The sequence below is a fragment of the Argopecten irradians genome, chromosome 3 (assembly GCF_041381155.1).
Source record: "Argopecten irradians isolate NY chromosome 3, Ai_NY, whole genome shotgun sequence".
NCBI classification, from domain to species: Eukaryota; Metazoa; Mollusca; class Bivalvia; order Pectinida; family Pectinidae; genus Argopecten; species Argopecten irradians.
In genome coordinates, this window is record NC_091136.1 from 2,129,287 (window position 1) to 2,144,415 (window position 15,129).

The following is a 15,129-nucleotide window of genomic DNA, read 5'->3' on the forward strand; positions in this document are numbered from 1 at the left end:
ACTCGACAATGCGATATATATAAAACTTTTAGTACGGAGTTAATTCACTTTGTATATACATTGTACTTCGGTATTGATCATTACTGTGTCTCAGTGCTGAAGAGTGGTACTAGATACTTTCTAATCAGTTTTTGGAAAGATAAAACGTCATAACAAACTTTAAAATACATATAAATTTAGCATAAGGGTAGCCTCATCATATATCGAATTCGTCGTGTATTACTAAGCATCATAGTATCTTTCCAAATAACACGATATTGACATGTTTTCTTTTGCATACAAAATACAGATTCTGTTGGTTATTTTTTATCTCTTAACCTATAGCTAGGTCCCTGAAACTAGAAAAGAAAATCAGTATCGACAGAAAATAGAAGAAAAAAACTTTTAATGGTTGGTTTATAAATTAATCAACAACAATATGAAAACAATACATGGATATGATTGCTTTTGATACGATCTCACTTCATTTGAAAAATGAAGCAATTTTGTAATAGTTTGTGCTTAGGTTTACAACAACAAATATAAAAGGAAACAATTCAGAACATCCGGATGTTGGCAGGTATAGTTAAACCACAAGCAGGTGACGGTTACGGGGTGATCCGGATCGCAACCTCAGTCTATACATATATGTTGGAACTGGAGACAAGTCAGGTTAGCACTTTATTAGCGTAGTATCGACGTGAATTCTGAAGAAAAAATTATAGATCTGTAAAATTATCTTCATGCTATTGTATTAACTTTTACACAAAAGGAAGACACTGTCATAATTAACATACAAGTACGATACAAACTATACAATAATTTAACATTGGCAACACAGATTAATCTGGTAGCACGCAGTGATATCAAAATCAGAGTTCCCTACACAACCTTCAGATGATTAAAATTTAAGTAACATTAAAATGACATAGGGATATACAGAACTGTAACATTAACTCTATTACTAGACACAATCGATGATGAAAATAATACCTAGCACATGAACTTGAGTCATTGGTAGAATTACATTATTCGAATAAGAAAATGTGCATTGATATTGATAATGTTGAATGGATTCTAAAACTTAATTAACATTTTATTAAACGAACCTTCATAGCTGAGTTGCCCATCCCCATCCAAATCCGCCTCCTTTATCATTTCGTCGATTTCCTCGTCCGTGAGTTTCTCGCCGAGGTTATACATAGCGGTCCTTATCTCAGCAGCTGTGATCATACCGTTTCCATCTCTATCGAACACTTTGAAGGCTTCTTGCATTTCGGTTTCACCGCTTGCCTCCTTCATCTTTCGGACAAGTAGAACAAGGAACTCTGGGAAATCCACGGTTCCATCCCCTGTTACAACATAAATGTTGATAGATCATATCGTGAAAAATATCACAAGACATGGTAACGTTTTATCTATAAACCACTGATGCATTTATTCATTGTAGTCAGGCTGTGGGGTGTGTTGCTTGGTGTCTTCGGCGGTATGCTTCAGTCATATAGTACTATAAAAGGGCAACATTTTCACTATATAATATGATAAAACACGAACGTACCGCAGTCTCCCATAACACACATGTATTTCATACGCACAACACACCGCATACATAGGAGGCCGTCCTTACATGACCCTAGCTGTCAATAGGACGTTAATTAATAAATCTAACAAACTAAAAACTTAATAAAGACCACATTGGAGCAAATAAAGCATACTTTTTTGTCATTTATTTCTTTCCTCATTTTTATAACTCACCGTCTTGGTCAACTTCATTTATCATTTGTTTCAGTTCGGATGCCGATGGATTCTGGCCAAGTGCTCTAAGAACTGTGCCCAGTTCTGCAGTTGGGATTGATCCATCTCCGTCTCTATCGAACAGGCTGAAGGCTTCCCGAAACTCTACAAAAGTTAAGCATAGGGTATGATAAACACCTTTTGCGGGGTTTAAAGTGATTCAAATATGATTGCGAATCGTTTTAATACTATCGAATATTATTTAGATTTGTAACATAATTCGCTTAACATGTAATATTTTTACAGCAACTACGTCGATCGCTTGTGTTAATCATTGCTCTCTATGTGTGAATATCAATTTTGGTTCATGATACCAGATTGGTAATTATTATGTGCGGTTGTTATCCCCCATTATTACTTGGTGTTATTAGATCTACTGAGGAACCAGTCACACAATAGTCGGTGTTGTAGTACTTCCTAATTTACTGGAGCTAAATTTATCAGAATAGCATTACTTTAAAAAAAAGTTGATATAGTCGCATAAAGCATGACTAGATAAACCCTTCACCGATTTTAATATTGAAATATATCTAAAAAGGTTTAATCAAAATTTCTTAATCTCGATAGAATATTTACCCTCAATTTCGTCGTCCGTTAAACCAGTTTCGCTGAGGCTCTGTCAATATGAAGTGTTTAATGTTGTTAGCGTACGTATCTATAAATCAATGAGAACACACAATATACAGCGGGAGGTCTGCTCACCTGGACAGGTAAAACAACCAGGTAACGAGGGAGACAATTGGTGGGTGGGGAAGCTGAATCGTCCTATAAATCATAATGTACCGTACAAAGGGTCCATTAGGCAACTCTCTCCTATTATTAATAAAGCTACTATTTGGAATTGTGAAAAGACCATTTTCACATCTATTGAGTCTGGTACAATATACCACACTGATGAATGGATTATAAAACTGTTCATATATCAACATAAGACAAGCAACACGTTTCCTGATTTCGTATTGCAATAGCAATGTCTTCATAACCATAAACAAAAATGTTAAATAAATCAATGGTAGTCTTCATAACCATAAACAAAAATGTTAAATAAATCAATGGTAGTCTTCATAACCATAAACAAAAATGTTAAATAAATCAATGGTAGTCTTCAAAACCATAAACAAAATTGTTTAATAAATCAATGGTAGTCTTCATAACCATAAACTAAAATGTTAAATAAATCAATGGTAGTCTTCACAACCATAAACTAAAATGTTAAATAAATCAATGGTAGTCTTCATAACCATAAAAAAATGTTAAATAAATCAATGGTAGTCTTCATAACCATAAACTAAAATGTTAAATAAATCAATGGTAGTCTGCATAACCATAAACAAAATGTTAAATAAATCAATGGTAGTCTTCATAACCATAAACTAAAATGTTAAATAAATCAATGGTAGTCTTCATAACCATAAACTAAAATGTTAAATAAATCAATGGTAGTCTTCATAACCATAAACTAAAATGTTTAAATAAATCAATGGTAGTCTTCATAACCATAAATAAAATGTTAAATAAATCAATGGTAGTCTTCATAACCATAAAAATGTTAAATAAAAATGGAGTCTTCATAACCATAAACAAAATGTTAAAAATCAATGGTAGTCTTCATAACCATAACAAAATGTTAAATAAATCAATGGTAGTCTTCATAACCATAAACAAAAATGTTAAATAAATCAATGGTAGTCTTCATAACCATAAACTAAAATGTTAAATAAATCAATGGTAGTCTTCATAACCATAAACTAAAATGTTAAATAAATCAATGGTAGTCTTCATAACCATAAACTAAAATGTTAAATAAATCAATGGTAGTCTTCATAACCATAAACTAAAATGTTAAATAAATCAATGGTAGTCTTCATAATCATAAAAATGTTAAATAAATCAATGGTAGTCTTCATAACCATAAACTAAAATGTTAAATACATCAATGGTAGTCTTCATAACCATAAACTAAAATGTTAAATAAATCAATGGTAGTCTTCATAACCATAAACAAAAATGTTAAATAAATCAATGGTAGTCTTCATAACCATAAACTAAAATGTTAAATAAATCAATGGTAGTCTTCATAACCATAAACAAAAATGTTAAATAAATCAATGGTAGTCTTCATAACCAAAAACAAAAATGTTAAATAAATCAATGGTAGTTCGCTCCTACCAACCGTTTTGTAGCTTTATTGAGTTTGTGGCAATGTTGACAGTTAGAAGAATAGAGAGTAACTTACACGTAAGGAAAACATTGATACCAAAAATGTACTTGAAAATTCATCAAATGTTATAAGTGGCAAAGCAAGAAATTATCTACAATAATATTATGAACACAGCGTAATCTGAACTTTCTATAAATGGACATCTCTTGACTGTGAATATCAAATACGAAACAGTTCACTTTATGTAATTTTCTGCACTGCATACTGTTCGGTTCTTTTCTCCTATTTTTTCTGTTTGTTTTTGTTTTGTGTTTGTAATCTCATGTATATGGGGAAATGAAGATTTTCTACCAATCTATCTAAGCAACATATTCCCTGTAAACTACAATCTAACATTAACGTGAATTAGTTTGTTTTATATAACAATAACATTTCAGTTGATCTTATTTGTCCATTTTTGAAATGCATATCAACAGTAACTTAATAATATACTTTATGATCAATTATAGACGAACCTGTCTACTGACTACCTACACAGACAAATGATGGCCCAGTGGACCTTATACACAGGTCAAAATGACTCACGTATGTTTTGACCATTTCGGACACAGAGGTGGTAAAAAACAAAGGTAAGTACAAGCTGATATTCTCAGGCGGAAACCGTTAATATTATGGTGGTAATGTACATGATTTCTGAGATATAGTCTAATATTCACCTTTACTGTCTGTTATTGTGTTGATTTATCTTTGATTACATCAATATGTGTCATATCATTGAGTACCACTAAGAAGTATAACAATATTAGATTAAACAGTACCCATATCATACCAAGTTACCAAATATTGTAGTCTAGAGGTTACTAATTGTCATACAGTAGATATGAACCATTGTTGTAATTAAATAAAGTAACCATATTTGATAGATGTACACTAGAAACATATCGTTTGGTTAAGTATTTCTACACCTTTTCAAGTGACTTTATCTATCAATTTATATATTTTAAAAAGAAATGCTTTGGAACATGAACAATGAAGGACAATATGGAATTGCATAAGTTATTCAACGTTTGCTAATAAATACTTATAATTCTGTATAATATGTGTAGAATATTGTGTGTATGTCTAGATTAATGCCCAGTACCATATTATACAAATACATTTATGGCAATTCCAAATCATGATTAAATTACTTTTAGACACCGAATGAGTTGGCTATAGCGTCAATGCTATACAGCGTGTTAAATTGTATTTTTGTCTATGAGTAAGACGAAGTATCCGACACCAGCTATTTACGACTTCAATCACATCAATATATATATGTATTATATATTAATACAAATTGATCAAATATCGAATTTAAAATCATGATTGCATTACATTTAGACACAGAATGAGATAGCTATAGCATTGATGCTATAGCATATTTTGTATTTGGTCTATAGATAAGACAAAGTATCCGACACCAACCATTTTGTAGCTTCACTCATATCAGTATATATATTAATACAAATTGATCAAATATCGAATTTAAAATCATAATCTGCCTTACAGAAATCAACATTGTTTAAGATAGTTCTTACCATTGTGGCCTTCAGGGGTGTTGTGTTGATCTAGCGCTCGTTCGATCTCTGGGCAGGCGACGTCATATAACCTGTCCCCTGAACGTTAATGTTGTATTAGCTGATTATATCCAGACACGTACTGTACCGCTTTCTCTCTTACTTATAGGATTACATTCATTTCAAAATATTACCCTGTTCCCTTTCACACAGATTTAAACATCCTACTTAAACGATATACACACCCAAACATGTACGGTAAGGTACACAACTATTGCTGCGATGAAAATTATTTATGTTTTATAGAAAGTTCCCATCTCTAGACGGGTTGTGTATTAGCATGTCAGTGTCAGACTGGGATAGTTTGAAATATTATAAATTACCGGAGTAAATTTACTGTTTATATTGTACACAGGATTTCCGAACGGTTGAATAAAGTCGCTAAACCCATTACAACTATGGTATAAAAAGCAGGCGCGCTTTAAATCACCGATAATGTAAATTGTTGAATACTGGTGAAGAAATCGATACCTGAATTGGACACGAGACGTGATTTAAATTTTCCTGCTATAAACATATCACAGGCTAAAGCCAGACTCAGGTAACAGTAAATGCCAGGTAAATAATATCGCTCCATCGCAATTAGTGGAATTAAAATACATATTCTTAGTATAGTTAAGCTATGTACGTGAACTAAGCAGTTCAGATTTAGAAGTTTGTAGAAGCATGGTTAGCTTTACAGATACAGATGTGCATAATACAAGGTTTTTCAGAAAACATCTCCCGACTTTAGACATGTTATATATTTTCAGTAAGTGCCTCTGTCGCCATGAAAGTACATTTCATGTGTTAAATGGAGAATGTGTTAATCTTTTTATCACAATTTATAATGATCGTGTACAACTACATGTGGGATTTCATGATAAAGCATTATGACGTCATTGATATCATTTAAAGCGAAGATAACCTACTGCGGAGGTTTCATGTCAATAAAGGTGTTGCCTTGGTTATAGTTTTTTGTTCTTATACACTGTATATCAATATATTATTCTAATTGTATTGTAAAACAATATCTTGGATATACTTATTTTCTTTCTTTAACTTCTCTACATCTTCAGTACCACTCTTCAGTTGACAAAAAATCAACAGATTTTATCGGTAATTCACATGGCTGTATATATTTTGCATGTGATCTAAGCTCTGAATTGCACTCAAATGGAAATTACTGGGAGTATGTACGCCAACTGGCCATCGGCAACTTTAATGAATCGCGCAAGCGCTTAATGTAGGATTTGCCGTGTCCATTTGGTATTCATGCTCCCATTATTGCTAACTCTGTACAGTTCAATGCTTGTATTTGTATCTTCTATTAACTTTATGATAAAATCTCGAGAGATTTTGCATATATAATCAATAAACAATTCGTTATAACCATGGACAGACCAACTTTTGAACAACCATATTACGTCATCGCTCGCACAACATTGTGACGTCACAACGGTAAAGACGTCATACTAAGCGGATGGTAATTCTTGCACTGAACATCGCCAACTGCATTTGGTTAGGTTAGATAACGAAACTGAAACTCATTGATAGGCTTAAATCAAATAATAAACTGTAGTAATATTTAGCAGCTCATAAATATTGAAATGTTTTGTTAAGTGAAGTACAGAGTCTTTATAATCAATTACATAGCGGACATTTTCGATATTTTTATTGTAACCTTGAAACATATTAAAATCGGAAGTTGGAGTGCGCCTTCGACACAAAACACAATCAGATTTTTTTATTTCTTCAACTTTCAATACTTACTTTTCAGAGCGTATAATATAGTACAAACATGAACATGTTGGTATATCTTAATCAAATAATCCGTGTGATATCCAGTAACAAGTAGCGTAATTTGACCCCTTTATAATGCTATTTTCATTGTGTAAGAAATGTATCATTTAAACAATGACGTGACGTTACAATATGTCTGCCCCACTAGATTTTTGGGTGCATTTTGACGTCAAAAATGTTAAGTTGTTGTGGTTATGTGATGAAAAGTATTTAAAATGAAAACTCTCTTCAGATTTTAATTTGTAAAATGTGTTAGGTTACAATCACTTAAAATAGATACACGCGTATTTCAAAGTCTTGTAAATTATGTTTATATATCAAAACTTAGAATAATGAAATTGTTCTTTTATCGTATTATGAAATTGATGTGAACAAGAGGTCGCTTGATCGTCACTTATTTCACTTTTGTTTACACGACAACTTAAAAAAAGTAACTGAGTGTTATAAACAAACGTTCTTTCATGTGCGATTTACTTTCCCCATCGAAGTAATTTCGTGAAAGATAATATCCCCGAATTAATATCTAGCGCACTTATATTTGAAGATTTTTAAACTCACTTTGTATAACATTTAAACGTAATCACCCAAGAACTTGATTCAAATAGAAATCGCAAAATTTATTAGTCGGAAGTTTGTTTACATTGTTGATTTCATCCCCTCCATTGAGTAGTTTAACGACTTTTCAATTTCAAGATTTTAAATTAAGCTCGTCTCTCTGGGACGAATTAAATGTAAATCACTACGAACTTGATTAAAATAGCAATCGCAAAATTTATTAGCCGCGAAAGGAAGTTTGTTTTTATTGTTGATATCATCCCCTTCATTGAGTAGATTAAACGACTTTTGAATTTCAAGATTGTTAATTTAGCTCCTCTATCTCGAACGAATTAAGTTAATAAAGGTTTAGCCACATGATATATAAGACGGAATTAAACACGTCCATGTCAACGATCGTAATCAATTCTATATTGGAAATTATTTCCAGGTATATGTCATATATACATGTCAAAACGAAAGTCAAACTACACACTTTAGAATCAATGAATGAAGTATTGAGGTGTTTTTGAATTCATATCGTTTATTTATGGCACTCTCCCAGGAAGCACGCGTCGTGTAGTACTTGGTTTCCTCTCTCTATAAACCTTTACGTAATACCCGTTACATTCATAACAGTATTTGATATACATATGTAAAACTTCTCTGTTTAGATCATTAAGAAAACAAAAGGTGTAATTTTTACGCACATGTCGCAAAGTTGTAATTTATCATGCCAAGCAGGTCAAGAATTGGAATACAAGATATATGATTTAAAAAAGAAATATTCATGTAGTTTTCACTAATAAATACCATAGGTGTCCATTAATAATCATGTTTGTAAAACCTTTAATTCATAGTTCCTATATACGGAAAACTAACGTGGTACCAAAATATACTAAACATTCGATAAAGCAACACAAGTAAAATGTACTGGATTGTTGTTTAAACCCTTGGCAAATACCATGTCAAAAGCATATTTTAGTTATACGTGACAATGTAAATGTATGTGGACGTAATACTTAAAAGGCATGATTAATGAAAGGATAGAAATGGAATCAAATTAAAATGACACCATATGGAACGTGTCGGTGAGCATTTTGTTTTCATCTCTGATAAAGGAAGCACTAAACAGAATAAAATATGGCTTCAGTTTTATATGAATAATAATGATTCAATCCACGTATCATTTGACACAAACAATACCACCTGAAATATGTTCTGATTGATGTTGTAAGTCAGGTAACGTTCGTATACACCAGTATGATGTCATATCACATTTAATGATGTCACCGATTATACAGTGACGTAGCACTGAGGAAACACTCAACATGTTTATACAATTGTTAGAGTGTGCGTATATGTATTGTGGTAGAAGACGACTGAATATATTACAGTTTGCTACTGAGTATCTCCAGTGTGCTGTCAGTCCTTCAACGTATCAGTACGGATATTGAACCCGAAACATACGTCCTTTGAAAGTTATCGGGTTCAATTGCATTAAGATCCACTTTACTTAATGTCATTTTCGTAGATGCAACTTCAAATATGGAGAACATCTTTCATAATGAGTAGAAAACATATAATATATACACTCATGAATATTGCATAACCTCTTCTGCAGTCATCCAATTTGAACCTCAAGTCTGAAGACTTTAAACATACTTTCGTTGACAGTTGTTTTCATTATCAGTCCGCGCTGGGAGACATCATGCGAACAAATTCTGAAAAATAAAAAAAATAAAATCCTTTAGCATTGTTTCCATAATGCACGTATTAGCTGCAAAATCAAAATTCAATATCTTTCAAATTGAAAATGCAAACTGATACCTTTTTATTTAGTTAATATGTATATTTTATTTATGATATCCTTTATGGCAAATGTTTACAAATTGCCAAAACGGAATAAGTCGAAGGTAGCCCATATTCCTGACACGGGTAAAACTTTTTTTATAATGTAGTTCTCACCAAACCAATGATGTAACGAAGATAACTCTCACATTATATGATAAGTGTAATATTTCATACTGAAACAGTTAAAGTCAGAAAGCTAGATCATGGTTTTGTTAACGTCCTCATTTTGTATGTAAAATCTTTGTGAAAATGTAGCGGCCAGATCGGAATGCAAACCCGGGATCGCCGACACTAGCCGAACGCTCTACCGCTGAGCTATCTGGTCACGATGATCGATCCACTAGCCGAACGCTCTACCGCTGAGCTATCTGGTCACGATGATCGATCCAGTCTAATCCAACTACACTCCTCCGTCTTGTATCAAAGTCTTCGCTCTCGAAGACATACGAGACCCATATACTACCACTGTGGGTATTTTAGTTCGGGTTACTTTTTTAACAGACGAGGAGGAAATGTAGCCGCCAGACCGGAATTCGAACCCGAGATCCCCGAATGCCCTATCACTGAGCTACCTGGTCATCCATGAGCGACCCAGTCCAATCTGTATATCCCTCGTACATACCAAACGGAAACGATATTCCCTTAAAAGCTTTAATTTGCATACGATAAAGGACACGCGAGCATGCAGACGATACGTATCCCACGACGTTCTATCGATAACAGAATGGTTTTCTACCTTCACATTCACATAGACAAATACCTTCATAATTTATCTGCCCGTCACCATCTAAGTCTGCCTCTAGTATCATCTCGTCGACCTCGGCATCCGTCATTTTCTCACCAAGATTCGTCATCACAAGCCGAAGCTCTGCAGCACTGATAAATCCGTTCCCGTCCTTATCGAACACTTTAAACGATTCCCGTAAATCCTCTTCTGGATTTGAACTCAACAGATATTTTGTCATCAAACCTACAAATTCATCGAACTCCACAGTGCCACTACCTGAAATTACATACATAGGTTATTACATGAGTGGGTTTGTTATAAGAAAATAAAATTACTTCAATAATTTGATATCAGTACCCTCAGACTCTTTGCAAATGACTGCATAATATACAACACCATACACAACACACAAGACTCATTTAATTTGAGAAGATCTAGACGTTGCCGGTAGGTGTGTGGAAGTTCCATCCGAAAAAGAGCAACGTCCACCGCATCTCTAAGGAATGCACAAAGACCATCTATACATAGAAAATCCACAACCACAGATTGCAGCAAGGAACATCTTGCAAACACCTAGGCATCACAATACAAACTATCTTTCGATAGGACACACACATCAACAAAATTACTGCAAATGCTCACAGAACACTAGAATTCTTAAAACGAAATCTCCATAGAAACTCACAAAATATAACATAATATGCTTACAAATTCATAGTCAGACCCAAACTGGATAACTGCTCCTCCATATGGGACCCTCACCAGGCAAACCTAGTCTTGCAAATTGAAAAAAACAACCCACACACACAAAACGCCGAAGAGCTTTCTACACAACAAGCAGATACCACAACATAAGTTCAGTACAAAGCATGTTGAAAAATCTCAACCTCACTACATACACAGAACACGATCAATAGTATTCTATAAAATAATACACCATCACGTGGAAATAGACTATAGTCAAACTTCATATTACAGATTCAAGTCACTTATCCAAAACGAAGTACTCGAACCCCAATTCCTAAACTCCACACCAAATTTTATCTTATACATATCAAATAAAAGAGAAGTAACCTGCACCTTCACTTTATATAATTTAACTTTTTACACAATCTATGCACCCATCCGCCAAGCCACCTCAAACTAATCATCGTTAGTACATCACGTGACAAAATACTGGATTCTGATTGGCTACACACATGGCTACTATTTGCAATAGTGCCCGGGCAAGCGGGCACTATTGAAGTGGCGCGAAATTGAACGTGAATGTATTGTGACGTCACCATTACATGACGTCATTATAACGCTGCGCTTCGACCAAGACGTCAAGATGGCGGACAGGCTGTTGTGTGCGGGGATGGAAGCAAATGTTGCTGTTCTACAGAAGACAGTTCACTCATGTTCTATATTGATATACTTTTAATCTTCATGAAGCTGAATCCCGTTTTATAGAAACACAGATTTCCGCGACAATTCATGTGCTGTACTTTTAACGTAATAATATGGTTTGGAAATGAAGATAGCATTGCGAGGTGTCACTTTGACGTGCTTCTGTTACGATAACATAAAAACAAGTCCCATCTGAAAGTGATGTACTAAACCCATTATGGCCTGTTTGAGAGGGCACTATTGCCTCATAGTAGTGTCTCATGATGGGATAGTTCCCTCGCCTTCGGCTCGGGCACTATTCCATCCCTCGACAATACTATGAGGTAATAGTGCCCTCTCAAACAGGCCATAATAGATCAATATTCTATGCATTTTATGTGACTATAAGAACAGAAGAAGATATACCACGAGTCTTTCATATAATGTAGCCACGAGTAAAAGATTATATTTATCACATAACTAGTACGTCCAGCCATGTTATAGGATATAACACTATTGTGATGTCACAGGTAATAATGACATCATGACCAGAACATGACGTCGGACGTCGTTATGTCATCGCTTCGAACTTTTACTCTTTGATTTAGGATATTTGAAAGATGATTTTATCGATTCATGTTCCAATTGATACGAGAGGGTGTTATTAATACAGATTCAAGTGTGGTGACGTCGTTCAATCCATCGTTTCTTAGTTAAACTTCATAGTAAAAAAGTCGTTTCCTACGACGTTAGAAATACGTATCATTAATCGGAATCAACCAATCACAATGCAAATAGGTTATATTACATGTGTGTAATAATAAAATTAAATGACTTTACTGAATTGTGAAACACGGAAGTTATATGATAAAGTATTTTCCGTTGAAAAACCTGGCATAATGGATTTGATATGAAACTGAATCGTAAAGTTCGACTGTTTAGGATAACGGCAGTTTAATAAGTTAGTTCTGATGATATTAGATAAAAAGCGGCGTTGAAATAAGTGATTTAATGGTAGAACCAACCGTCCGTATCAACGTCATCCATCATCTCCTGCACAACTGCCTCTGTAGGATTCTGTCCCATAGACCGTAACACCGCGGTTAGTTCCTCTGTTGTAACGGTTCCATCCCCATCCTTGTCAAACATGTCAAAGGCTGCCCTACAATCTAAAAACTGACAATGCTATAACAATGCATATACATAACATTTTCGAAAATGTTTCCTATTCAGATAAACGTCAAAGTGTTCTATTCAATTAAAATTGAATTGATATATCCCTATACAGTAAACAAACCTTTATTCGTGTATAATTCATTTTCAGAAATATCACGGTCTAGTAAAATTTTGCGATGATTTCTTTTCACTATTTTAATATTTTTTCACTATTTAATATTAACCTAAGTAGGGCTGCGGTGGTCGAGTTGTTAAGATGTCTTGAAAAATTACCAGAGGCCGTTCACCTCTGAGTCGCGAGTTCGAATCCCATATGGGGCAGTTGCCAGATACTGGCCAATGGTCGGTGGTTTTTCTCAAGGTACTCATACTTTCCTCCACAAACAAAATCTGACACGTCCTTACATAATTCAAAACTGGTAAAACCCATCAACCTAAGTTATATTAAAAACTAATTCAACTCAATACTGACTTTCAGTTCTAAATGTGTTTAACAGAAAATGTGTTAAACCAAATACATTGCCCATTATCGACACATGCAAATTTGTCTACCTGATACCTTAAGGTTTCCACTTCCATTTAAATAAAGATCTAATCTATTTGTCCAGGTTCACTATAGAAAGCTGTCCAAGCATAACAATCCCCATCAAATCCACACGTATCCCCCAATATTCTCGGCTGAACACAGTACACTATGATGTCTGAGGTTTTGATTTTTCACCAACTACAGGTATCAGACTAAACATACTAATATGATTTATTTACATCATAACATAAGCATTCATGTCACGGTATAAAGTTTTGAAAATATTTTGACTAATGTGAATATAAGCTGACACGTAAACAACATCAGTTAAAGTTTATTTAAATAAGATAGAAAAATCGGTGAATTTTGCAGGTTTTACAATGTAAACTACACGTATAGGTGTATTGATATTGGTTTCTTACCTTCCAGCTGTTGCTCAGTTAGTTGGACAGGAGACTCTTGCGTTTGTTCTGTATCACTCTGCAACTCAGAAACCAGACAAATTAGAACAAATAATTGAATCTATATCAATATTTTGTAATTCGTTATAAACAGAAATCGTGATTTAATTCATAGCACGTGGTCAATATCTTTTTAATAATATCATAATAATTTAATGATTGCGCTAATATCGTATACTCGTACCATTTCACTCCAAAATTATGACGAACCGACAACGAAACTTGAAGAGATATTAAACCTGTCCAGCCCGCCACCAGCTTTAGGTAGACATGCTGAATATCTTTCTATCATGCCTCTAGACAAGTTATTAGGATTGGCTTCCTTCCAGCCATAGAAGTGCATATTTATAAAGGACACCATCCGCTCGATATTTGATCTCGTCGAAAATATCTAAGATTTTTCTAATAAAATGTGTATATAAACAACAGCATATGATAAAGTATTTAACATATCGCCAATCTTTCTCATTGTTATTCCCTTCTAATGCGTACTGAATACAATGGTATCAGTAACTCCTATCAGTATTAAGGTGATTTATCCGGTTTTAAAGTGTTAACTCATAAATCATAAAGTCATATTACTATCTACAGTATGTTATTAGATTGAACACTTCAAGGAGAACATGATCTTCGTTTGTCATGCTAACCATGAACTTATTTTGTAGCTTCTCAATAATAAGTCAATTCAGTATGGCTTTTAAAATCTCTAATAATGTCTTGTCAAACACATTTTTTTTCTAATTTTTAATATGAATTATAGATTTTTTGTACATTAGAAATGCTATTTTCGTTTTAAGAATATTAAAGAAGATGTTTAGATAAAAATACAAAGAACACGTATGTCTCTTGTACACTTAACCTTCATGAGATAATGGATGAAAAATATAAAAATACAAAAAGATAAGATATTTGTAACGGAATAAGACTGGGACCCAGTAGCTCAGTCGGTAGAGCACTCGATTAGTGTTCGGAGGGTCCCTGGTTCGAATCCCGGTCTGGCCGCTACATTTCTCCTCTTCTGTTACAAAATTGGCGCCTACCTAAATAACCTAAGGTGTTGGTATTTGGAAGGGTCTCGTATGTCATCGAGGGCGAAGACTTCGAGTGAGGAGGGAGAGTGTAGCGGGATTGGACTGGGTCGATCATCG

At 33.9% G+C, this 15,129-nt stretch overlaps 1 protein-coding gene across 1 annotated transcript in view; it reads right to left on the minus strand.

Annotated features, from left to right (window-relative positions):
• LOC138320192 (uncharacterized) overlaps nucleotides 1–15,129 on the minus strand; it is a 40,212-nt gene that overhangs the window by 23,488 nt on the left and 1,595 nt on the right. The window contains exons 2-6 of the mRNA XM_069263237.1: nucleotides 13,943–14,000; nucleotides 12,844–12,987; nucleotides 10,484–10,726; nucleotides 1,735–1,878; nucleotides 1,089–1,331 (exon numbers count right to left, since the gene is read on the minus strand). Of these exons, the coding sequence (XP_069119338.1) occupies nucleotides 1,089–1,331; nucleotides 1,735–1,878; nucleotides 10,484–10,726; nucleotides 12,844–12,987; nucleotides 13,943–14,000 (832 nt within the window). The remainder of the gene's footprint in view (nucleotides 1–1,088; nucleotides 1,332–1,734; nucleotides 1,879–10,483; nucleotides 10,727–12,843; nucleotides 12,988–13,942; nucleotides 14,001–15,129) is intronic.